A 27,899-nucleotide genomic window follows, 5' to 3' on the forward strand; every position below is an offset into this window, starting at 1 on the left:
GTACCTAGTAATCCAAAATGGAAACAAGTGAGAATATGAAGAAATGAGAACCCTGTACCTTGTTGGTGCTTTAGCATCAGTCCTGAACATTCTATTAGAGGGACTGATGCTGAAGCGCCAATACTTGGGCCACCTGATGCAAAGAACCGACTAATTTGAAAAGATCCTGATGCTGGTGTTTTAACACGTGAATGAACAAAATGTGTCATATATGTATTTGTAACAGAAAGGCCTTTACATTTTTATGAACTACCTAGGCAAATTCATAGAGCACAGATTACCAAGGGCTGGGAGGAATGGAAACTTAGTTTGAAAACAATAATGGTTGCACAACTGTTAATAAGGTTAGTGCTACTGAATTATATATACTCAAAAATGGTTGAGTAAGCTTTTACTTTTGTTTGACCACAGTAAAAAATATTTAGACATCACTAGAATAAACTAGTAATAACCTGGAGAGGCAGAAACTGACAGGTTTGTAGTCTGTAAAAACAAAACACACCAAAAGTTAGTTCTTTTTTAACTCTAGCCAAGGTCATCAAAGAAAGAAATAGTGCATGCACAGAAATGTAGCTCCCTGGCCCCGGCCCTAATGCCTCCTTAATGATGCTCCCCCTGTCCATTCATACTTGCAGGGAATAAAAAGCTAATTTTATGTCCCATGAGGGTCTTAGTAGGTGGAGCATGGTGACAAATCTTGTGAAGTTAGCATCAGATTTTTTTTTGTGTATAATACTGGCTCTCAACCTTGGCCACAAGTTACCTTGGAAGCTTTAAAATATGATGTGTCTCAGGTATTTTGGTGTAGTTGAGCTGTGGGTAGCCTCAGCAACCAGGATTGTTATATATACAGCCAAGGCCGTATGCCACCACCATGGGGATATAGTTATATTAAATCACCAGAACAGTAATACCATTGTTAGAATTGCTGTGGAGGGTCAAAGAATGGCAGCCTTTGCTATAGCAAGTCTGTTCCAGACTGAGGGAGCTTCCTATCTTCGACATAGTTAGTTTCCTGTTTTAAAATAATGTGGGAAAAGGAAACATAGGTTCTAAAGGCACAGTGAGTAAAAAATGCTTGAGCAAAGCACTAATGTTGCTTTCCCAACAGTATCACTTCACTTGATTATCTCAGCCACCTTCAAAGACCAACAGAATAAGGATTGAAATACCTTAAAGATGATGAAAAGGACCCCTGGTCTGTTTACTGGTTCTCAAGTTTGTACATGCTTGCTAAACCCCACTGCTGTACTTGGATGCTCTTTCTACTCCTCACCACCTGTGTTCAGTTTAGATAAGTCTTAACCAAATGTGGAGAAACACCCATGGATTCTTTGCCTCTATCTAAACCATAAGATGGAAGAAAATGACACTTGACTCCAGGCAAGAATACTGAAGTGGGTTACTGTTTGCTTCTCCAGGGGATCTTCCTGACCCAGGGATCAAACCTGGGTCTCCTGCATTGGAGGCAGAGGCTTTAACCTCTGAGCCACCAGGGAAGCCCCAGGAGTAAGTAGAAAACCACTGGCAACCTGTTTCTTGCACTTGTATCATGGGACTCAATAGGCTGGAGCTCATAAAGCAGTTCTGAGAAACAACACTGCTCACATAGGAAGGACTCAGTTAATACTGTTAGTGGTAGAAATACAAGCTGAAAAATAACTAGTTAACACAACACTGAATTATATCTAAGACTCAGAAAATAACTGCTGTGAAGTACTAGGTCATTAAATGTTTTCCAGAGTCATTAATACAACAATTGAGTGGGAGATGGAACAACTCATGGAGGTAACTTTCTTGGGAGCAGGGGTTAACTTGAATGCCATGTATTTTGAGTTTCTGGCCTCCCAGGTAGCGCAGTGATAAGGAATCTGCCAGCCAATGCAGGAGACCCGAGAGCTGCAGGTTCAATCCCTGGGACAGGAAGATACCCAGGAACAGGAAATGGCAACATGCTCCAATATTCTTGCCTGGAAGATCCCATGGACAGATGAGCCTTGAGGACCCCAGTTCATGGGGTCCCTAAGAGTTGGGCACCACTGGGCAAGCACACGGTGCATTTTGAGTTTCCAGTGCTAGAGAGGAGTGTCAAATACATGGGCTGTACTAGCTCTCTAGGAACCCAGGTTGGGGGCGCTGGGTTGGGGTGGTACAAGCAAGGGCCCAGGAGCCCTTCCTGCTTCCCACACTACTCAATCAGTCATGCCCGACCCAAGCTCTCCACCACTTCTGCCTCTCCCCAGGACTCCCCTTGACTTCTGTACTGGAGGAGATGACCAGGAAGAAGGGACTGGAAGAAAAAACTTGGGAAAAGCAGATTTTTCCTTCCCAGTTACGTGCATTAACTTCCTTAAGAAAATATACTTATTCGCCTGTAGTCTAGTCCTCTCCTCTCCTCTTTGCTTGTCTCCCCGGACCTTACCATTTGTGCAGCACCTGCCTTGCACCTGTGGCACACTGCAGGGCCTGGAAAGGCTCCCCCTAAGATCACCAAAGCCCTTTACCTTGAGCTCTTGATGGTCCTTTTCACAGTCAACTCCAGAAAACCTTTTCCTAACCCATTAGATCTGGATAATGCTGCTCTAATCATCAAAACAACTCCAGATTTCCTCTTATCAACCACTGATCCTGTTAACTTGCTGCTTTTCCCCTATCCTGTGACAGAAATTGTTCTAACCATCCTGAGCATTAGATGCAAGAGCAGAAGAGATGTTTGCTAAAAATTCTCAGAAGAAGTAAGTGTACCCATGCTGACTAGATTCTTGCTCTCCATGAGCCTTGGCACAAAGAAGGCCTCTCAACTGCCACTTCATGAGGTCGTGGGCTAAATCAAACTGGTTTCTTGATTTTTGTAAGGAATTTTCGCATGAGCTCTTCTCTCCACCTTAAGCTTCTTTAATGTCGATGAAAGCTGCTCTTCACTGAGAGGAATGGCAGGCTACAGTCATGTAGACTCATGGCTATTGTTCAACTCTCAAAATGACACCAAATGATCTGTGAAAAAGTTCAGGTTTTGCGGCAAAAAGACCAAATTTGGGGAGTGTAACTGGGAAAGATGGATTTCCTAGTGCTGTTAAAGAATTTTTCAGCCAGCATTAAGCATTTTTACGTGCTAGGCATTGCTCATCTTTAATACAGATCAGGCTGTATTTCAAGTGACAAAGGTTTTTAAGACTGCAAAATTCTCCTCATTCACCTGTACCTACTAACTGGGGAAATGGGGCATAAAAGGCCTCCATAAATAAGCTCACTTTCTTGAAATGATACCCAGTATCTTCACACATCAACATAGGCATTCCACATACATCAGTTGAAACAGAAAAGACCCATATGCAAAATATTGAGTTTTTGTTTTCTAAATTTTTTTTTTCTTGAACAGCAGCATATTTTCAATGCAAAAACCTCCTCTGCATACAAAGGAGATATGCCAAAACTGAATTCTCATAGTGGATCCTGCAATTAGTTAAAAAATGAATGCCCCGGGGGAGGGGAGTGAAATGAGATCCTATGGGAAACTGACTCAGGGATGATAATATAATGTCCTACTCTTCATCTGATTCTAAATAAATGCGTTAACTAGATGGGCATTTATTTACATTTAAAAACAAAGCCTCCAGAAAGGTGTAAAGTTTATTAACATCTTTTTTTTTTTTTAAAAAAGGTGGGATAGTAAACAGCTAATGAATTTAGGATAGTTCCTTATTTACAAGTTTTACTGCAGGAAACCCATTTCAAAGCATTTCAAATAATCAAAGGAGTACAGTTTTCCCCTAGGTTTACCAGTATTTCGCTCTTCAGGTAAAAGATTATTGACGGCATTAAGTGACTGCCCCAGTTAGAGTGAATACCTTGGAAAATATATAAAAAATGATAACTGCTACTTAAATTTTTATGAATTTTCACAATTATTCTTGTGCCTAATTCAGACGATTTGCTTAGAAAAGCTGGCCTTAAAAAAAAAAAAAAGCAACACATGAGTATGTCTTCATTTTAAGTACATGCTCTCAAGCTAGTTTAAAAGAGAAGCTGAATTAGGGTTTCCAGAGCTTTAGCAGTCCATCTTCACTGTAAGTAGCAATCAGGTTCTGATGAGGGTGATGTGCAATACCAATCACATCCTTCTCGTGAACCTGGAATAGGGAAGCACAGAATCAGGGTACAGAGGTCGCTAACAAATCACTGGAGAAGCTTCCAGAGCTGAGTGGCAGATAAGAATAGAAGCTTCTACCTTCACCAAAGGAATCAAACCTAAGGGAGCCTCAAAGAGGGTTAAACATACAAACCAAAAACTCAAGAGAGGCTATCAGATGGCTGATCACATTTTCTGTACTGTTCTTCATAATGTGTGAATTATACTTTATGCCAAACCACTTTCGGTGCTACAGCTGGTCCCAGTCATCATCCATTTTGCAAATATTAAGCCAAGACAGTGGCTGAGACTGAACAATTCCTTCAACTCAGTGAACTCAGTATTTTCCTCAGCTAGAGGACACTTGCCACCTCATTCTGTTCTGTTCACGTCTTTGCTCTCTACTGGAGGAGGCTTCACAAGGCTGGTATACCAAAAGTTCACTCAAGAACAGTTTGAGATGAGATTATTCTCTAACAGGTATGTTTATGATTTTTTTTACACATTCAGCAGACCATTTCTTCTTCCCAACTATAGACGACTGCATTTTCCCTGTCCACTCCTCCTTTGCATTTGGGCTGTTGGCAGCACTAATTCTAATCAAAAAAGAATGATGGACAAAATAATATAAACCACTTCCAGCTGTGAGTCTTGAAAACATCCAGAAAACCCCTTCAATTATCTTTCCTCCTAACACTTTAGAGGCCACATTTCCCAAATGGCACAGCTAAAAGATGGAGGAGGAGGATGCAATTTATATCACATTGTGACATAATATTCATTGTATTAGGCCACTGGAATTTGAATATTGTTACAGCAGCTGCGTTAATTATTCCTTGTTATAAGCACTGCTTAATAAACCAATTTTATAGGGTAATATACAAGTAGCCTTTGAAAGCACATGCAGAGAACTAGCTGTATCTGTCACTCTCCAACCACCCTGAGGAGGTTTAACTCTAGCTGGCTAGCAGGCACATTCCTTTTCCTCCTCCTCTGCTTAATGTATACTCATCCTATCCACTAGAAGCTGAGGGCTCACTGAAGGATGACTTTTCCAGATAGAGGAGGTAATTCCATACAATTACTTATGGGCCCTTTATTTTACTTAATGACGCTCACATATTTTTACATCAACATTCACAAGGACAGCAGTCTGAAAAAGGTTTACTTCTGAGTTCAGAAAGATGTAAGCATTAACAATTTCTGTAGATGGCCTTAAGTCAGTAATACTTACTGTCAAAGTTCTCTCCAGTTTGCCAGTGACTGTGCTGAAGCAGTAAAGCACAAAGTCCTCCCCTACACAGTAGATCCATTCGCCACGGGGAGAGAGGGCACAGCAAACAAAGTCACCACCTTCTCTCTTACCAGAGCTGAAGCTTCTGACAATCTAAGAGTACACAGTCCAAGGTAAAAATAAAACATCTGGATTAGAAGTAGTTCCACTGCAGCAGGGGAAACTGACATCTTTTGTGTTATTTTGTACTCTGGTTTACTGTCATTTATAATTAGATTACCAATTCCATTCACCTTGTGCTAAATCCTCTTGACTGGGAAATATACAAAAGATAAGCTATTATAAGTCAGTGGCAGACAGAAATTTACAATTTCCATGTCCCAGGTCACCAATCCTACTCTTTAATCTATTGAGCCATTTTATCCTGAAGCAAATTCATTACCATACACAATTTCCTAAATCAACATGCTACTGGTTCTCAATGCCGTGACCCATGCCCCCGAGTTTCCTCTTTGTAACAGAATGAGATGCCCTCCCCATTCATAATGGAACTCTTTCTCTTTAAGACCTTGCTTGATCTATTTTACATACCACTTAAATAATCATAAATCAAGTGGAGAGAAACCAATCTCAAAAGGTTTAACGGTTACATACTGTGTGACTCTTATTTACTATACTCAAAATGAAAAATTTAGAATAGTGTCAAACAGATCAGGGGCTAGAATTGTGAGAAGGATTTAACTATTAAAAAGTACAGCACAAGAGAGTTTCTTTGAGGGTGGTGATACAGTTCTATACCTTAACTGTGCTGGTTACATAAAACGAGATGAAATTTCAGAGAGCTGTTCATGTCCCACCTCAAGATGAATGCATGTAAAGACAATCTAAATAAGGCTCATATTTGAGTTAATAGTCTTGTACCTCGTTTTGATGTCAATTTCCTGGTTTTGAGAATTATACAATGGCTCTGTAAAATGTTATCATTGACGGATGCAGGGGAATGGTGTATAGGATCTCTCTGCCCTGTTTTTGTAACTTCTTTATGAATCCAAAAAAAATTTTTTTAACTTTTTAATTAAAAAGTCAAGCAGAGGGCACCCTCTATACCTCTTCTGATGTCTATGTCAGAAGCTTTCTCTTTCCTTTTTATATTTTAATAAAACTCTGCTACACAAAAGCTCTTGAGTGATCAAGCCTGGTACCTGGTCCCAAAGCTAAATCTTTGGAGATCACAAATTTGAATCATTTACCGCAAGCTATCATCTTGGGGGCTCGTCTGGGATCTTCACAACAAGGTAAGGACATTCAGAGCTCTAGCTTGCCTGTTCTTTTAGTATACTTTTACTTTACTAACTCTATGGTGTGCCTGTGTGTGTGACTGATTGAGAGCCTGAGATGTACAGAAGTAAATACGAAGCAAGCGTACGAAGCAGAGCCTTGCTCTGCGGTTTCAAGGTGCCTCGTAATGACTGAAGGCTGCCTCAAAATGGGGAGCTTTGTCAGGGGTTTATACCAACTTGCCAATGCCAAAAGGTACCCAATGTCCCTGCAAGAGAAGCGGCCAGAAATTGGCGAAGCATGTGGACCAAACTTCCCTTTCTCAGTCACCTTTTCCTGGTTTTCTGTGACCATTCCGTAACTGCCTGGGGAATTAGAACCATTAACCTAATCTGTTGGATCATAGACTTTCAAGGGAGTTGTGAACCATGCTGTTAGTGTACTTTTACTCAGACCCCAAGCTTGGAATAGTCATGAGAACTCAGACTTGCCAGAAGCACAGTCAGGAATAAGGTGGAACTCTAGCTTCAGCAACATCTCTCTTGGCTGCTTCCATATGGGGCTAGAGTCCTAAAAGTGAGTCCTTGTCATAGCTGTACCTCCAAACTCTATATGGATAGAAGCGCTGCTGGTGAGCATGAGGTTTCTAAGAACCTAAGTCAGGAATCCCAGATTGAAAGTACAGTGGGCTACTTCCTTTGAAAAGGAAGAAAAGGCTAATGACATTATTAAGAGGCATCTGCATACGCTAACTCAAGAAACACAAGACAATTGGTTTAAAAGTTTTACCCATAGCTTTAATGAGGGCTCAAACTGCCCCTAGAAGGGACTGTCTCTATGACAGACCATTTCTGTGCACCTGTCATAAATCCTGAAGCCTTAGAATTTACTATGTGATTCAGTTTTCAATCTTTAAACAGATATTACGAGAACTCTGGCAGGTGACCCCTGATCCAGTCTCCAAAATTGGTCTAATTGCTAGGTCTGCAAAATGCTCCTTTATCACTGGAAGGCTTCACATGGTGGGTTTTTCCAATTCAAGAAAAGGACTTTCTTCACCTCTTCACCAACAACAATCATATGTGACGCCTCTTCTTAATCTGAAGACATCTAACAATCCAAAAATGGACTGGTATAACTCACTGTACCTTAACTATGGAAATAATGTGACTTTTAATTCTGATTACATTTTAAAGCAATGCCAAAGAATGCTCAAACTACTGCACAATTGCACTCATCTCACACGCTAGTAAAGTAATGCTCAAAATTCTCCAAGCCAGGCTTCAGCAATACGTGAACCGTGAACTTCTAGATGTTCAAGCTGGTTTTAGAAAAGGCAGAGGAACCAGAGATCAAATTGCCAACATCCGCTGGATCATGGAAAAAGCAAGAGAGTTCCAGAAAAACATCTATTTCTGCTTTTATTGACTATGCCAAAGCCTTTGACTGTGTGGATCACAATAAACAGTGGAAAATTCTGAACGAGATGGGAATACCAGACGACCTGACCTGCCTCTTGAGAAACCTATATGCAGGTCAGGAAGCAACAGTCAGAACTGGACATGGAACAACAGACTGGTTCCAAATAGGAAAAGGAATACATCAAGGCTGTATACTGTCACCCTGCTTATTTAACTTATATGCAGAGTACATCATGAGAAACTCTGGGCTGGAAGAAGCACAAGCTGGAATCAAACTGCCAAGAGAAATATCAATAACCTCAGATATGCAGATGACACCACCCTTATAGCAGAAAGTGAAGAGGAACTAAAAAGCCTCTTGATGAAAGTGAAAGAGGAGCGTGAAAAAGTTGGCTTAAAGCTCAACATTCAGAAAACGAAGATCATGGCATCTGGTCCCATCACTTCATGGGAAATAGATGCGGAAACAGTGTCACACTTTATTTTTGGGGCTCCAAAATCACTGCAGATTGGTGACTGCAGCCATGAAATTAAAAGACGCTTACTCCTTGGAAGAAAAGTTATGACCAACCTAGATAGCATATTCAAAAGCAGAGACATTACTTTGCCAACAAAGTTCCATCTAGTCAAGGCTGTGGTTTTTCCAGTGGTCATGTGTGGATGTGAGAGTTGGACTGTGAAGAAAGCTGAGCGCCGAAGAATTGATGCTTTTGAACTGTGGTGTTGGCGAAGACTCTTGAGAGTCCCTTGGACTGCAAGGAGATCCAACCAGTCCATTCTGAAGGAGATCAGCCCTGGGTGGTGTTTGGAAGGAATGATGCTAAAGCTGAAACTCCAGTACTCTGGCCACCTCATGCGAAGAGCTGACTCACTGGAAAAGACTGATGCTGGGAGGGATCAGGGGCAGGAGGAGAAGGGGATGACAGAGGATGAGATGGCTGGATGGCATCACTGACTCGATGGACGTGAATCTGAGTGAACTCTGGGAGATGGTGATGGACAGGGAGGCCTGGCGTGCTGCGATTCATGGGCACGCAAAGAGTCAGACACGACTGAGCAACTGAACTGAACTGAATTGACTATTTTGCCTTACATCTCTAACTGTATAATGGGGTTTGTTTCTAGCCATGTAAAAGCTTTTAGGTTACAAATGACTGTTCATGCTGATACAACTTCTACAACCTCCTCCAACTTGGGGTCCCCGGATTAGAAACCCTCAATATGCGGGTTAGGAGAATATGCTGCCTCAACAATTTAGGGACAATGCCCCCATCCCAGCAGGAAGTAGTTATGGAATGAAAATGCCACCTTTTTCCCTTGGCAACATAATTCTCCTAAAAGAAAAAGGGGTGAATGACAAAACTAATTCTTACGTAGACGGATAAGGAGTCTGGGCCCTCAAGGAGGGAAGGGGTCCAGGGCTGTTTGTTTTTCCTTAAGCTCTGTGCTAAATGATTATATAAGAACAATGTATCTCCTTAACAATAACCTTCTGACTAATCTTGTTATCTTAAGATGTATGTTGTGGGGAGTGGGTCTGATAAAAGTATATAAGGTCTTGATAAGAGTACACTCTCCATCCTCCTTCTGATGTCTATGTCACAAGCTTTCTCTGTCCTCTTTATACTTTAATAAAACTCTGCTACATAAAAAAAAAAAAAAAAGTCAAGCAGAAAACTAAGAACTGGGCAGCTGTGGCTATTATGCAGTGTCCCAGCAGTACTGAGGACCAGCCATCTCAACCATGGGTTCGTCACCACCAATTTATCTTTTATAGGGACTTAAGCAATGGAAAGACAGTTCCATACACCAGCCCCTGGGTCTTCTCCATGCTCAGCAAGATCCCCAAGTGCTCAGGTCAACATTTCAGTAGCATCACAACACATCCAAGGGCTTGAGACCTCAACTTTGATACTCCTCATGTCCCTGGTGCTACAAAAGTGAGGTTCTTTGGGAACCAGCAGGTGTTCTGATTACAAACACACATCATGAAGACACTTGCTCTTCTCCTACTGGAGTTCCACCTTAGATCATATGGTCGCTAACAGATATCCCAAACTCTTAATCCACACACTATGTCTCCTTCCCTCACAGAGGGATTGTTATACCTTAAAATCTTCAGTGAGGTTCTGAAGAAGGTTTAAAGACAAACCAGGGGACTTCCCTGGTGATCCAGTGGTTCAGAATCCCCTGCCACCTGCAGGGGACACGGGTTCAATCCCTGGTCTGGGAAGACCCCACGTGCTGAGAGGCAACTAAGCCTGTGTGACACAACTACTGAGACCTTGCTCCACAGCCTGTGAGCGGCAACAGCTAAAGGTGGGCTGCTCGAGCCTGCACTCCACAGCGAAAAGCCACCACAATGAGAATCCTATGCACTTCAACTGGAGAGTAGCCCCTGCTCGCCACAACTAGAAAAAGCCTACATGCAGCAACGAAGGCCTAGAGCAGCCAAAAAAACAAACTAAAAAAAAAAAAAGAGAGAATTTAATTCATCCAAAGGACACAAAAGAAAGACCATAGTATACAAACATCCCACGGAAAGGAGCTAACTTTTGAGATGCCAGAAAGATGCTTTGTTGACAATAGAATTTAAAATTTAAATAAGAGTCTAAAATAAAGTGTAGGACCAAGTCTTTCTGACTAGGGAACTACCCACAGGGCCCGAGGAAAGGCACATTCTGAGCACTCACCTGTCCCTGCATGTTCATGATGACCACTGTGTTGGATCTGTTACAAACCACAAAGTGCTCTGGGTTTTTAGGAAGCAGGATCACACTGTTGACAGTGATGTCTGTCCCAGCAGTGCTGCCCAAGGATTTAAAGGTATTTGAACATTCTGTGGTCTTCATGTTCCAGATCTACAACACCAAAACATAAGGCATAAACATTTAGGGGTGAGAGTGCAGCAATTTCTAAAGTCTGAGGGTTGAAAATTAAGTTACTTTAAAAGATAAAAAAAAAAGGACTTAAAAAAAAGCTGCTTACAGTCCAAATACCTAGCATTGCCATATACAAAAGAACTCCCCTATTTGCTGATTAACTGATAAAAACAACAAAAAATCCGAAACCTAAATAATAAAACTTTTAAAATTATGCTCTTTTCCTACAAAATTTCCCTTGGCTAACAAGCTTCCTAACTTTGAAATTAGCTATGTGTCAACACTGCTACTGTCATAAACAACCAGAAAGCTACCCGGTCTCTGGACATCAAAATGAAATGAGGGGTTTTTAGATTTATATGCTCAGGATGCTGAGATTCAAATTTGGTGGGTCTAGGGTGGGATGTATGTAGCTTTGTGTATTTTTTTAAAAGTTCCACAAATGATTCAGTTTGTACTGAGAACCACTCCACAGAAGTCACAATGTCAACAGCCACAAGTGAGGATCCATGAAGCGGAGGCTAATCTTGGCCACTTATATGACCTCTCCCAGTCCAATACCTCTTTTAATAGTTCTCCATCCTAATGCTTTTTACCTTGTCCTTCTGAACTATTATGAACTGACGCAGATAATCAGACATCATAGTTACTGAAATCTGAGACATGCTTAGAGAAGGGATGAACTAACTGTTGCCTGTGTCTGGACACTACTCACATCATGAGTAGTGATGATATAAAAACCTCAAAGGCATGACTATGCTGTGTTTCTCCTGTGGCTTCAATGGAGCCTAGCACAAAATGGATGTTGAATAAATACCTAGATAAAGGAGGAAATAGCTGCCCCACTAGTTGTCTCAATATTTATTTCCTTAATAAATACAGTATCACCTCCCCCAACTGCCTCTCTAAAGCCCAGCAACCTAGAAGAGAAATTAACATTTTGGTGATCAAGGGACTTCTAGAGTTTTCTGTCCAAAAAGTCAGTGAGATATTTTATCCCACCTACTGCAAAAACTAAAGGAAAAGACTACAAAACAAAGAGACCTATAGAAACCACCTCACAGGCCTATAGGCTGTAAGGCCCATATTCACAGCACAGAGAAGGCAAACCCCATGACTACAGCACCAAGAACTCTGTGTATTTCTGTTCCATCCTGAAGAAGAGTACATCTCCTACCTTCAAATTTCTGGTTCAATTCCCAGGCCATCACAGAAAGGGGTCTGACTGTTAGGGATCTGTGTTAGGACATTTAGGTCTTCTGCCAGACAACATTCACTTACAAAAGGCAATTTAAAAGCAGATGTACAATGTAAGTGGAGTGTCTCAAAGATCTCTAGCAATTTTCAATTTGGATTGCCCACCTTTTCTAGGAAATGATGCCCTCTCTTGAAATAACTACATCTCTTAAGGCACTGAAGATCTATTACTTTCAGCTGAGAGCTGAAGGTAGCAAGTAACTAAGAGGACTTAGTTCTACTCTACATCATCTTGTTCCTCATTAATGCTATCAGAAACGTCCTAATATGGGGGGCTGGGTGTGGGGTGAAGCTCTGCAATAAAAGAGACCTATTTATTCTGCCACTGAGCCCTTCGTGAATTTGACTGTTGCAGGAAGCCCATTTGATTTTGTGGCAAACTCAAATGTAACCACTGTAAACAGGAGCTGACTTAAGTTTAGAACTCTACGCCTTTTCCTACATATCATATAGCCTGTAGGTTTGAGATTTGAGGTCCTAGGCCAACAGGAATTACCCACAGATTGTGATTATTGGCACAGATCTCAATTATGGCTAAAATACAGCGAAAAGAGGTTTAGCCACCATAACTATCAACATTATCACCACTGAAAACTCCTCAAAGGGCAAAATAGAAAAAATGGAATAGACACCCCAAAATAAATCAGTAGCAAATACTTAACCTTTACAGTGCCATCAGAGGATGCACTGATAATATAATGTCCATCCTGTGTAAAGGTTGCTTCATTAACAAAGGAGGAATGGCCACGGAATTCCTTCAGGGTTTTTCCAGATTTTAAACCATGAATTCTATCACAATAAAAGCAAATGAAAATAGCAATTAATATCATGTATACTGTGGTTGGAACCAAGTTGAAAGCATTTTAGATGAATTACAGAAGCTCATGTTAAAATATTAAGAACAGGGACTATACAATTATGTACACAGTCATATTTTCATTATGTCTAACAATCAAACAAAACCGAACCAAAAGCTTTGCAGAGAGACTGGAAGAAGACAGGCCACTGATACCACAAGCTTCTATTCAGCGACAGACTTCTAGGTCTCTGCTGGGTCCCAGGAATCTGTATTTGTCACATGCTCCCTCAGGTGACCCTGATGCAGGTAGGTCCATAGACCACACTCTGAGAAACATGAAGTGCTACTAAAATCCCCTTCTGATCTCTCTTCTGGGTAAAGACCCAAATGGACAGCACAACAGCACTGTGTCTGCTGTACTTTGGGGAAATAAGGTCTCACATTTTTTCATTACTCATTTATTCCCTCACTTTCCATATAAAGGAATCCTGGTGAAAACATAGAAATCACTAACTAGTACCTCCCTCTGAAGTTTCATCACATCAAACAAAAGTGAGGGCAGTTTGGAAATTCTTACTTACCTAATTGTCTGGTCAAAAGAGGCACTAAGGATCTGACTGCTATCCTTAGAGAAGCTTAGACAGGTGACACCTTTGCTGTGTGCCCTTTCAAATCTCCTTAAACACTGTCCACTCTGAATCTTCCATACCTTTATTTTTTTGAAAAAAGAATAGTAAAAACTTGTACCTAATACAGTGTCCCATGTCCCACTCCTACCCTGCAGAGACAGGCAAAATACAGGGCTCACTAAGGTACTAAAAACAGCATTAAAAATGCATGCCAATAGCTGAATATGATATGTCAGTTCTCAAAGTACAATGACAACTTGAATCCTCTGAAACTTAAACCTCTTTCCTTTTAAATTATTAAAACAAAAATTTAGACTCTAAGTTCACTTAGCAGAGACTATTTCTGTATTTTATCTAGCCCAGGGTATTTGACCAGCAATTAAATACAAGCCATAGCTGATCACTGCTAAGCATTTGCAGACCACCACCCCAAAGCAAAACACACCAAATACGGTAAGCTATGGTGGCACAGGAGAAAGGGCACGAGCAGATCTAAGTCCCAAATCTATCACCAACTGTGTGATTTTAAATTACTGGACCTCCGTAAACAGAGTTATTATTACGGTTAAATAAGAAAAACTAAAGTGACTGGTATAAAGTTGATACTCAATAAAGAGTAATTAAAAAAAACCCTATGTAGGGACTAGCTCATCACAGAATTCTCAAAATGTCTACATTTAAGAGTTCATGCCTCTAATTCATACCTTGATTTTTCCATCTTGGGCACCAGTTGCTAACATTTCTGTATCTCTGCTGAAGCACATACAGAGAACAGCATCATCCATCATCATAAAGTTATCCTGTGCCTGGTACTTAAGATCCTAAAGGAAACAATGATAAGCAATTATAAAAATATCACAAAAACACCAGTTACCCCAGGTCTCTACAAACTTACTGGAAGCCGGATGGTAGACTGTGCTGATTAAATCTCCAAAGCAAATAGCAGTGTCATGCACGTTATCCTGATGAACAACTGATAACACTGGGAGTACCTTTTTTACACAATTCAAATAAATAAAAAATACAAATGTAACAGCCTACATCTTTTGCCTACTAATCCTTTCTCAACAAAATTTCCCTACAGTTTCATATTGTACATCTTTAATAAATCTGAATTTATTTAATGGTATGACATGAGAAACATTTTTCCATAGTCAGCTACCTTTCCTAAAATCATGTATTGATTATTGTATTTGTTATTTTTCTTTTATCATCCATTACTGTTCATAATGAAATATCTTTATTTTTTCTAATTATAAAGTGAGACTGTTTCATGGTTAAAAAAAAAAAGGCAAACTGTAAAGAAATATACAATGTAGAAAGTGAAAACCACTCATAAATCCACTGTATGTGGAGTGGAATTTAGTAATCATAAAGATTACATTTTAAATCAGTGGTTAGTCACTAAGTAGCTATTTGGGAAAGTTAAGCTGGATCTATGCCAATTTTATCACCCTAATCAAATGCCAGATGGATCAAAAACTAAACACAAAAAGAAACATAGAAGTATTTGAATAAATCGTGGGAGAAAAGACGGATAAAATACGATGGTACAAAAAACTATTACCTGTACAAAGCAAAACCATACATTAAGTCAAAAGACAAAAGTCAAAGCTGAAAAATATTTGCAATGCATATTACCAAGGTTGATTTCCTCAAGAGCTCCTACAAATCAGTAAGAAGTAGTCCAAAAGAGAAATGAGCAAAGGATAGGAACAGACTTCACAGACTAGGAAATACTGGTGGTTTTTCACATATAAGGATATTCCACTTCATTCATGATAAGAGAAATGCAATTAGTACTACGAAAAGGTTAGACTATAAACAACAAGCCACTGCTTACATATACACATAGAATATTCCATAAAGATTACACAAGAAACTGGTTAACTCTGGGTGCACCAAAGAAGGGAATTGACTGGCTGAGGAACAAAAGTGGGGAACAAGAGCCTTTACTGAATAACTGTTCTGTTTTATAAAATGTTTTATCAGATGTACCTCTTACCCATTCAAAAACTAAATTTAAATTGCAACTATAACAAATAACTTAAAAACAATAACAGATAATTCTCCTACTAGAAAAATTAATATATTTAAAATACTTTACCTTTCTGATTTTTCCAGTCGTAAAGTTCCATACTTCAATGAATCCGTCAACAGACCCAGTAACCAGATATTGACCATCTGGAGAAAATCGAGCACACTCCACATGTGATTTCTGACCAAACTGTTTCAAATGAAACAATGAAACAGATGCATTTTTATCTAGTGGCCTTAAAACAATTCCCATTTTAATCTTTTGAGAGCTTGGCCCTAGCACAGAGTCATAGCGAGCCTATATTATAGAATTTGGAACACAAAGAAGTGCTTGATATATTCTCTCCAACCAGTTTAACACTGAGGTTCACCACTGAAACTAATTTGATTTTTTTTTAATGACGTTGGTATTTCCAAAGAAAAGCAAACAAAAAAACTATTTTAGCAAGGGACTTAGAACAAATAATCCTGTTAACTCAAACAGTAAGTTTTTACCAGAATCAGTCACTGTTAACATGATTTTCACACTAACTTAATATGGCATATGTTCCTTCTTTTTAATCTGGGGGAAAAAATTCATTTTTTTCAAAATAGTTTTTTTCCTACACTATTTTTTAAACAAATTTTATTATCACTGTTTCTTTTTACGACCTTCATCTAAACAAGTGATAATATGTGACTGACTAAGAGAACCAATTAGAGCTGACAGAAATGCTTGGGACATGTATCTGAAGCATTTATCAGCAATGATGTTTCCATTAACAGATGGAAACAACAGTACATTAGACAGATATGAGTCTCATTTTAAATGGCCCAAAAGGAAGTGTTTAAAACAGAAAATCTTAGTCCAGCAGCATAATTTAATGGATTTCTATTTGTCACAAGGCTTTTGCCAAGGTAAGTAAAAGTGCTGCTCAAAAATATCTTTACATGCAAGTCAGAACATATAATCCAGAAAAGACAAATTCAAAATACTAAGCCAAAGATGTTATGAAATATTTTTAACTCTATAAATGCAATCAGAGCACAAATCCAAAAAGAAACTATAATAGAAAGGAATAAAAAGGAGATGGTCAAGTAGCAAATACAGTTATAATTCTGGGAACTGCAACAAATACTTCATTTTGCTTTTTACTAGAAAAGTCTCAGAAAGAAAAAAAATAAAGGCAAAAAAACACCAAGAACCAGCCATTAAGATGATAAAACTATTTTCCTCAAACACCACTGAAGCCCACTTTCCAGTCCAGGCCTGGTCCTTTGCCAAACATATAGCAGGCAAAAACACAAATGTTGAACAGGAAAATTACATAAGAGAGTTCATGGTTTTTAGTTCCAGGTTTAACCTAAGAGCTAAAGCGTTTTTCCAAATGCAGGGTTCCTGGGAGAAAGTCCAAGGGGAGATGATGGGTCAGTGTCCAATGAATGTCCACTTGGTAATGCAGCTGAGGTGTGCCATTGCCAGGCAACAGGTGGGCCTCAGTGGTCACCAGCAGCAACCATGAATGTTGTCAGAGCTGAAGAATGACTTCTACTCCCCAACCCAAGCTACTGGCACAGGGCCAGGCTCAGTAAGCATACGCTGAGTCCCCAACAAGTGATTACCAACTGGGTGGTCCAAGGATCCTACCTTAATATGCCTGCTCAGCTGTGTAGGAAACTTTTCTTCTTCTACATCTTTGACAGCTGCTTTGCCTCTGAACAAATCTATGGTCATGCCAGGAGGAAGCAATCCTTGGTGCTGCTGCCACTTCAATGCCTATGAGAAAAGAAATTCCACTTGGGTGCTTTTAAAACTTTGTCCTGATTGCTCAAAGCCTGAAAGGGTGAGGTTCACAGGAAGTGTGAGTCATCCAGACCCATCCAAACACAACACAGCCTGGGCTATTCTGTGTGTTCTAGGACAAGAGGTTGATCTCAAGGTGGAAGGGGATTCTCAGAGCCAATGGGTCCAAGTTTCTAGAGCCATTTTCTTAATAGGTGTGACTCCTATTAGAAATAAAATTTGAAAAACAAAAATTTCCCATAGTTCCCAACATCCAAACACAGCTACAATTAGCATCTCATATGTTACCTTTTAGTATTTCCCCCAACATGTTTAATTTATATAGCTGTAATTATACCTTATGTAAAATTTAATACCCTGTTTTCACCTATCATTATATCTTGCTATGACACAACCAACATAACTTTTTCTATTCTAACATTATATTCTCTACTAGTGGATGTTTCATAGCTTATTTAGTATATTAATGGACATTTATATTGCCTCTAATTTTTGCACTCATCTAAATAATGCTTCAATGAATAGCCTTGGATGTAAGGCTTTTTCTATTATCAGGATACTCCCCCCCAGAATAGATTCCTACAACAGAAATTACTGAATTGAAAAAAGAGCACAAACAGCTAAGGCTCTTTAGACACACTACCAAAATGTTCTCCCAAAAAGACACAACTACAATAGCAATCACAACTGCATCACAGGGAATGGAAAAACCATGGACTTTGGAGACAGACGGCCCTAGTTTGTCAACTAAGCTATTCTGAATCCCTAATTTGCCAACTCAAAGTCCAGAAAAAGCCTAATTCCTAGAGTTGATGAAGGGATGAAACAATATGTTACATAACACAGGGACATGATCAGTGTTTATTCTCTTTTCCCTTTGTTATATCAACAAAACTGAGTAATTTTGGATGTCATTTAAAAACTCTAATGAGTGGAAAATTATGCCCTACTTTTAGTAAGTTCTCTGATTAGTCTAACCTTTTCTATTAATACATGTTTGTTAACGACATATACTTCTTCTGTTAACTGTTTACTCATGCTATTTGTTCACTTATATGAACGAAATGGCTCACATTTTCTTATCAATTTGTAAGCTTTTTAATGTGATCAAGATATTCTATCTGTTCATGTTTCCCAAAAAGAATTTCTTTCCCAATCTACCTATTTATTTTAGCTTTTAAAGGTTTCATTTAAGTTAAACTCTCAAGTAATGAAATCTGTTGACCTTAACCTTTGTGTCTACTCCCTAATCACAGGAAATCCTGTAATAGGAGGTCTGATATATTACTACCTAAGTTGATCTATATTCTTAAAATATATATCTGAAATTATGATTATAAAATATGAGAGAAGACTCTGATCTGACATTTCTCCCCTATTTTAAAGTAGGTGCCCCAAAACCATATGCTAAATAATTCTTCCTGTCCGTAGGTTCTGTGACAGTCTCATTACCATCTACTGAATTCTGATAAATAATAGGGTCAATTTCTTGCACTGCTGTTGCACTGGATGCTAACTTCCAAAATGATTTAAACTACGAACCTCTGTTAAATGCTTCACTATTTCTAGGGCTAATATGTTCAATATTCTTCCCAAAATTTCTTCAATGAATATACTTCTTTAAGTTTATATTTCCAGATGAATACTAGAATTCTTTTCTGATACAGTTTTAAACCTATTGCGAAGTGGTATCAACTGTCAGTCTTACCCAGGAAAATCAATGTTTTATCATCTTCTCAAATTTATTTCTCCTGGAAGCTTTGAAAGGATTCTGCTTTTTTAAAAAATGGAAATCATTTTTTCCCCACAAAAGCTGGGGCTAGAATTTTTATATTGTATAAACAAGAACTCTGTTTTCACTGAATATCTGAACTGGCTAGTACTGATATACAGAAATGCAATCAACTTCTGAATATTTTATATCTCACAAATTTACTAAATTTTAAAATATTCTATGATCACTATAGTTGAAATATTTAATGTTTCTAAATACTGTTTTCTTTTCAAAATCCATATTTTGCTTATTTTTCATATTTTACTATAATGACCAGAGGACTTATCTCCAATCAATGGGTACTCTCCGCACTCTTTACCTTTAGTCTACAGCAGTTTCAAATCACTCCCATCTTTTAAAGGAAAAAACAAAAACCCCTCTCTTGCCCTCTGCTCTTCAGCTACTATGGCCCTCTTCCTTCTACATCACCCTCATCTTCTTTTAACTACCAAGCTTCATTAAGTCACCTATACTTGCTGTCTTCACATCTCAGTTAATTTGCTTCTAACTTGCTATAACATAGGTTATGTCCCCATCTTTCCACTGGAAGCGCATCTCAGATATCCCTATGAACAAAATCAGACTCCTTTCTGACCCTAATCTTCTCCATGGTCTTGGCTGCTCTCAACTACAATAACCACTCATCTGCTTGAAACTCCGATTGCTTTTTCTAACCCTATTCTTCTTGGTTACCTTTTCATCTCTCTGGTTGTTCCCTTCTCTGTTTACCCTATGGACTTTAAGTGTTCCCTATGGCTTTCTTCTCAAATTTTTACTCTTCTTCAGTTCAGTTCACTCGCTCAGTCGTGTCCGACTCTTTGCAACCCCATGAATCACAGCACACCAGACCTCCCTGTCCATCACCATTTCCCAGAGTTCACCCAGACTTGTGTCCGTCGAGTCGGTGATGCCATCCAGCCATCTCATCCTCAGGCGTCCCCTTTTCCTCCTGCCCCCAATACCTCCCAGCATCAAAGTCTTTTCCAATGAGTCAACTCTTCGCATGAGGTGGCCAAGGTACTGGAGTTTCAGCTTTAGCATCATTCCTTCCAAAGAAATCCCAGGGCTGATCTCCTTCAGAATGGACTGGCTGGATCTCCTTGCAGTCCAAGGGACTCTCAAGAGTCTTTTCCAACACCACAGTTCAAAAGCAGCAATTCTTCGGCACTCAGCCTTCTTCACAGTCCAACTCTCGCATCCATACATGACTACTGGAAAAACCATAGCCTTGACTAGACAGACCTTAGTCGGCAAAGTAATGTCTCTGCTTTTGAATATGCTATCTAGGTTGGTCATAACTTTCCTTCCAAGCAGTAAGCGTCTTTTAATTTCATGGCTGCAGGCACCATCTGCAGTGATTTTGGAGCCCCCCAAAATAAAGTCTGACACTGTTTCCACTGTTTCCCATCTATTTCCCTTGAAGTGATGGGACCAGATGCCATGATCTTCGTTTTCTGAATGTTGAGCTTTAGGCCAACTTTTTCACTCTCCACTTTCACTTTCATCAAGAGGTTTTTTAGTTCCTCTTCACTTTCTGCCATAAGGGTGGTATCATCTGCATATCTGAGGTTATTGATATTTCTCCCAGCAATCTGGATTCCAGCTTGTGTTTCTTCCAGTCCAGAGTTTCTCATCATGTACTCTGCATATAAGTTAAATAAGCAGGGTGACAATATACAGCCTTGACGTACTCCTTTTCCTATTTGGAACCAGTCTGTTGTTGTTCCATGTCCAGCTCTAACTGTTGCTTACTCTTCCTAGTCTACCTGCTTTTCCTAGGTATTCATATTTTCATATATGGCTTCAATTACCACTGCAATTTCCAAATCTATAACCATAGCCAAAACCTCAAAGCTGAAGTTCAGAATCACAAATCCCAGTACATATACTGTACATCTCCACTTGTATGTCCCATAGGAACTTCAAAATTAGTACATCCCAAACTGATGGTCTGCTTCATCCAGTCTCTAACTCCATCCTAACAAACTTGCCCTTCTTTTTATATTCTCCACCAAGTCAGTGAAGCCAGAATCCCAAAAGGGCAACCCACAATGAAAGCCTCACTCACTCCTCATATCTAACCAATTAAATGTGGAGGAAAGCATGAGTTTATTTCCACTCTTTCTAGAAACCTCACTGAAGTGACAATAATAAAGGAATTAAAAAGGTACACAACCCCAAAAGACACAGAGAATGAAAAAAGTAATAGCAGAAGAAAAACGTTAAATTTAAGAAGCTGCAAAGAGAATGGATCAGCTTGGAAACCAAGAAGAACAGATAAAAATGAAACCTAATTACACAAGGTAGGTATGATATACACAAGGTATATATCAATAACCTCAGATATGCAGATGACACCACCCTTATGGCAGAAAGTGAAGAGGAACTCAAAAGCCTCTTGATGAGAGTGCAAGAGGCGAGTGAAAAAGTTGGCTTAAAGCTCAACATTCAGAAAACAAAGATCACGGCATCTGGTCCCATCACTTTGTGAAATAGATGGAGAAACAGTGGAAACAGTGTCAGACTTTATTTCTGTGGCTCCAAAATCACTGCAGATGGTGCCTGCAGCCATGAAATTAAAAGACGCTTACTGCTTGGAAGGAAAGTTATGACCAACCTAGATAGCATATTCAAAAGCAGAGACATTACTTTGCCAACAAAGGTCTGTCTACTCAAGGCTATGGTTTTTCCAGTAGTCATGTATGGATGCGAGAGTTGGACTGTGAAGAAAGCTGAGCGCCGAAGAATTGCTGCTTTTGAACTGTGGTGTTGGAGAAGACTCTTGAGAGTCCCTTGGACTGCAAGGAGACCCAGCCAGTCCATTCTGAAGGAGATCAGCCCTGGGATTTCTTTGGAAGGAATGATGCTAAAGCTGAAACTCCAGTACCTTGGCCACCTCATGCGAAGAGTTGACTCATTGGAAAAGACTTTGATGCTGGGAGGTATTGGGGGCAGGAGGAAAAGGGGACGACTGAGGATGAGATGGCTGGATGGCATCACCGACTCGATGGACATGAGTTTGAGTGAACTCTGGGAAATGGTGATGGACAGGGCGACCTGGTGTGCTGTGATTCATGGGGTTGCAAAGAGTCGGACACGACTGAGCGACTGAACTGAACTGAACACATATATATAAATATATAGAGAGAGAACGAGAGAGGGGAGAAACAGGGAGGGTGGGAGGAAAGGAGAGAAAAAGAAAACAGCATCACTTTGCCATAACCTGAAAATAACACATCAATGTAAATCAACTATGCTTCGATTTAACACACCAACAACAATAAAAACAATTCAGGAAAAAAGTAACTTGCACTATCATCCCAGTTTCCCTATTTTAGGGGATTCAATTTCTATGTGTAAGAACTACAGACTGACTGAATAATGAACCAACTACCTTACCCATTATCCCATCCCCACCCCCTCCTTTAGTTATGCATAATTTCTCAACAAAAAGCTGAGCATGCCCTTGCTGCATACACAGTTTGGGAGCTAGGCATGAAATTAAGCCTACTATATTAAAGGTGGAAGTGATAACTTTCTTTAAAATATCACCCTAAGTCTCTGTTCCTGGCCTTCTTAACACATCCCCACCCATCAACAGAAAATTGGATTAAAGATTTACTGAGCATGGCTCCGCCCATCAGAACAAGACCCAGTTTCCCCCTTAGTCAGTCTCTCCCATCAAGAAGCTTCCATAAGCCTCTTACCTTTCTCCATCAGAGGGCAGGCAGACTGAAAACCACAATCACAGAAAACTAACCAATCTGATCACATGGACCATATGCTTGTCTAACTCAATGTAACTATGAGCCATGCCGTGTAGAGCCACCCAAGATGGATGAGTACGGTGTAGAGTTCTAACAAGAACTGAGAAGGGAATGGCAAACCACTTCAGCATTCTCGTCTTGAGAACCCCATGAAAAGTATGAAAAGGCAAAAAGATAGGACACTGAAAGATGAACTCCCCAGGTCAGTGGGTGCCCAATATGCTACCGGAGATCAGTAGAGAAATAACTCCAGAAAGAATGAAGAGATAGAACTAAAGCAAAAACAACACCCAGTTGTGGATGTGACTGATAATGGAAGTAAAGTTCGATGCTGTAAAGAGCAATACTGGATAGGAACCTGGAATGTTAGGTTCATGAATCAAGGCAAATTGGAAGTGCTCAAACAGGAGATGGAAAGAGTGAACGTCGACATTCTAGGAATCAGCGAACTAAAACGGACTGGAAAGGGTGAATTTAACTCAGATGACTTTTATATCTACTACTGTGGGCAGGAATCCCTTAGAAGAAATGGAACAGCCATCATAGTCAACAAAAGAGTCCGAAATGCAGTACTTGGATGCAATCTCAAAAACGACAGAATGATCTCTGTTCATTTCCAGTGCAAAACATTCAATATTACAGTAATCCAAGTCTACACTCCGACCAGTAATGCTGAAGAAGCTGAAGTTGAACAGTTCTATGAAGACTTATTAAGACTTTGTAGAACTAACACCCCAAAAAGATGTCCTTTTCATTACAGGGGGCTGGAATGCAAAGTAGGAAGTCAAGAAATATCTGGAGTAACAGGCAAATTTGGCCTTGGAGTACTAAATGAAGCAGGACAAAGGCTAATAGAGTTTTGCCAAGAGAAGACACTGGTCATAGCAAACATCCTCTTCCAACAACACAAGAGAAGATTCTACACACGGACATCACCAAATGGTCAATACTAAAGTCAGACCTGATTATATCCTTTGCAGCCAAAGATAAAGAAGCTCTATACAGTCAGCAAAAACAAGACTGGGAGCTGACTGTGGCTCAGTTCATGAACTCCTTATTGCCAAATTCAGACTTAAATTGAAGAAAATAAGGAAAACCACCAGACCACTCAGGTATGACCTAAATCAAATCCCTTACAATTATACAGTGGAAGTGACAAATAGATTCAAGGGATTAGATCTGATAGAGTGCCTGAAGAACTATGGACAGAGGTTCATGACATTATACAGGATGCAGGGATCAAGACCATCCCCAAGAAAAAGAAATGCAAAAAGGCAAAATAGTTGTCTGAAGAAGCCTTACAAATAGCTGTGAAAAGAAGAGAAATGAAAGGCAAAGGAGAAAAGGAAAGATATACCCATTTCAATGCAGAGTTCCAAAGAATAGCAAGGAGAGATAAGAAAGCCTTCTTCAGTGATCAGTGCAAAGAAATAGAGGAAAACAATAGAATGGGAAAGAATAGAGATCTCTTCAAGAAAATCAGAGATACCAAGGGAACACTTCATGCAAAGATGGGCATAATAAAGGACAGAAATGGTATGGACCTAACAGAAGCAGAAGATATTAAGAAGAGGTGGAAGAATACACAGAAGAACTATACAAAACAAATCTTCATGACTAAGATAATCACGATGGTGTGATCACTCACCTAGAGCCAGACATCCTGGAAAGTCAAGTGGGCCTTAGGAAACATCACTACTAACAAAGCTAATGGAGGTGATGGAATTCCAGTTGAGCTATTTCAAATCCTGAAAGATGATGCTGTGAAAGTGCTGCACTCAATATGCCAGCAAATTTGGAAAACTCAGCAGTGGCCATAGGACTGGAAAAAGTCAGTTTTCATTCCAATCCCAAAGAATGGCAATGCTAAGGAATGTTCAAACTACTGCATGATAGCACTCATCTCACACACTAGCAAAGTAAGGCTCAAAATCCTCCAACCTAGGCTTCAACAGTACATGAATCAAGAACTTCCAGATGTTCAAGCTGAATTTAGAAAAGGCAGAGGAACCAGAGATCAAATTGACAACATCCGTTGGATCATCAAAAAGCAAGAGAGTTCCAGAAAAACATCTATTTCTGCTTTATTGACTATGCCAAAGCCTTTGACTGTGTGGATCACAGCAAACTGAAAAAACCTGAAAGAGATGGGAATACCAGACCACCTAACCTGCCTCTTGAGAAATCTGTATGCAGGTCAGGAAGCAACAGTTAAGAACTGGACATGGAAAAACAGACTGGTTCCAAATAGGAAAAGGAGTACGTCAAGGCTGTATATTGTCACCCTGCTTATTTTAACTTCTATGCAGAGTACATTATGAGAAATGCTGGGCCGGATAAAGCACAAGCTGGAATCAAGATTGCTGGGAGAAATATCAATAACCTCAGATATGCAGATGATACCACCCTTATGGCAGAAAGCAAAGGAGAACTAAAGAGCCTCTTGATGAAAGTGAAAGAGAGGCATGAAAAAGTTGGCTTAAAACTCAACATCCAGAAAACGAAGATCATGGGATCTGGTCCCATCACTTCATGGCAAATATACAGGGAAACAATGGAAACAGTGACAGATTTTATTTTGGGGGGCTCCAAAATCACTGCAGATGGAGACTGCAGCCATGAAATTAAAAGACACTTGCTCCTTGGTAAAAAAGTTATGACCAACCTAGACAACATATTAAAAACAGAGTCATTACTCTGCCAACAAAGGTCTGTCTAGTCACAGATATGGTTTTTCTAGTAGTCATGTATGGATGTAAGGGCTGGACTATAAAGAAAGCTGCGTGCCGAAGAATTGATGCTTTTGAACTATGGTGTTGGAGAAGACACTTGCGAGTCCCTTGGACTGCAAGGAGATCCAACCAGTCCATCCTAAAGGAAATCAGTCCTGAATATTCACTGAAGGGCTGATGCTGAAGCTGAAACTCCAATACTTTGGCCACCTGATGTGAAGAACTGACATTTGAAAAGACCCTGATGCTGGGAAAGATTGAGGGCGGGAGGTATGGGGATGACAGAGGATGAGATGGTTGGATGACATCACCAACTCAATGGACATGAGTTTGAGTAAACTCCAGCAGTTGGTGATGGACAGGAAGGCCTGGCGTGCTGCAGACCACTGGGCTGCAAAGAGTCGGAGACGACTCAGCAACTCAACTGAACTGAACACTCTCCCTTGGCAAACATCTGCAACCTGCCTATGTACTTACCATGCCTCATCTCTTTTAATCTCCTCTAAGTTTCTTAATTTATCCTAATAATTGTTGGGCTTCCCTGGTGACTCAGACAGTAAAGAATCTGTCTGTAATCTGGGAGACCTGGGTTTGATCCCTGGGTTGGGAAGATACCTTATAGGAGGGCATGGCAAGCTACTCCAGTATTCTTGCCTGGAGAATCTCATGGACAGATTCTGAATGTAACTATCTCTTAACTATATTAAAAAAAAAAGGTTTTTTTCTAAGACCTTAACATTAAAAATATTTCATGTATACATTAAAAAAGATGCACAAATTCTATTCTATATTTTGTTTCTATGAAACAAAACAATTTGTTAATATGCGTATGTAAACTCTGGGTCGTAGGACTCATGACTTTTCTTATATTTCAGAATAAACAATTAAAACCTTCAAAAAAAAAAAAAAGAGGTAAGAGACATTGCTTACACAAGCAAACTCTCAAAAATTTACCTCTGTGTACCCTTTCTTAGCAAGTTACCAGGAGTACTCCATTAAAACAAGGTTCTAAACTATGAGAAGGAAAACATGTTTCTGAAAAATATGACCCAGAACTCTCAGTATGAAGATGAAAGAACTCCCATTACAATCACTGTGCAGAAAACTATGAGAACAAGAGAGAGAAGGGCCTCAGGGAAAATAGCAAGTACGGGCAAAGGGAGAATTTTTACACTTATTGGAACGATACAGGATGAGGAAGCAAAAGTTACACAGAAAACTAGGCAAAAGAAAGAAATTAAGCAATTGCTGCAGAGAATCACCAAAATTACATAAGAAATTAACGTTATTTTTTGTCTATGAGCAATACTGATGTAAGGATAATGTAAACATAGAAATGATTTAACCAGAAGTTGTCATATAACTATACTGAAAACCCAGAGAAAGAAGACTGTGTGCATGTTGTGGGGAACAGAGAGAAATCACCTTCCACTAAAGTCAACAGTTAATGTTTAAAACTTTTTCTAAAAAAAAAAAAATCAAAATATGACATTATAAACATGATATTCAGCTACAAGGGTAAATGCCAAGAGTTAAAAATGGTTGCGGGAAGTAAGAAGGTGGAAGAGGGCAAATGGAACTATTTTCTCACTAAAAGCCCTAAGAAGTCAGTGTTAGTCACTGAGTCATATCTGACTCTTTGCGACCCCATAAACTGTGACCTGCCATATTCTTTACCATCTGAGCCACCAAGGAAGCTCTAACAGCCCTGAGGTACTACTTCAATGATACACACCTATCACTTTGATAAAAAGTAAATTAAGAAATAAAGCAGCTTATTTTTGAATTTCAGAAACACTGTAAGCCTCTAACAGTAGCTTTTTGGCCCCTTTCAAAATGCAAATTGAGTGTAAACAGGATATTTACATCTCTATTAATGACCTGTAACTCTGCTACTTATGTAACATCCATCACTCTAGATAGCTTTATAAATAATAATGACAGTGCTAATACTACTGCTGCTGCTAAGTCTCCTCAGTCATGTCCCACTCTGTGCAACCCCAAAGACGGCAGCCCACTAGGCTCCCCTGTCCCTGGGATTCTCCAGGCAAGAACACTGGAGTGGGTTGCCATTTCCTTCTCCAATGCATGAAAGTGAAAAGTGAAAGTGAAGTCGCTCAGTCATGTCTGACTCTTAGCGACCCCATGGACTGCAGCCTACCAGGCTCCTCTGTCCA

At 39.7% G+C, this 27,899-nt stretch overlaps 1 protein-coding gene across 1 annotated transcript in view; it reads right to left on the reverse strand.

Moving 5' to 3' along the window:
• Positions 1–3,223: 3,223 nt before the first annotated feature.
• The window catches only part of SMU1 (SMU1 DNA replication regulator and spliceosomal factor), a 31,452-nt gene continuing 6,776 nt past the window's right edge, over positions 3,224–27,899 (reverse strand). The window contains exons 5-12 of the mRNA XM_068973699.1: positions 17,294–17,422; positions 15,737–15,856; positions 14,334–14,450; positions 13,582–13,709; positions 12,864–12,990; positions 10,756–10,923; positions 5,364–5,516; positions 3,224–4,130 (exon numbers count right to left, since the gene is read on the reverse strand). Of these exons, the coding sequence (XP_068829800.1) occupies positions 4,032–4,130; positions 5,364–5,516; positions 10,756–10,923; positions 12,864–12,990; positions 13,582–13,709; positions 14,334–14,450; positions 15,737–15,856; positions 17,294–17,422 (1,041 nt within the window). The 3' untranslated portion in view covers positions 3,224–4,031. The remainder of the gene's footprint in view (positions 4,131–5,363; positions 5,517–10,755; positions 10,924–12,863; positions 12,991–13,581; positions 13,710–14,333; positions 14,451–15,736; positions 15,857–17,293; positions 17,423–27,899) is intronic.

This window comes from Capricornis sumatraensis, chromosome 6, assembly GCF_032405125.1.
Source record: "Capricornis sumatraensis isolate serow.1 chromosome 6, serow.2, whole genome shotgun sequence".
Lineage (NCBI taxonomy): Eukaryota > Metazoa > Chordata > Mammalia > Artiodactyla > Bovidae > Capricornis > Capricornis sumatraensis.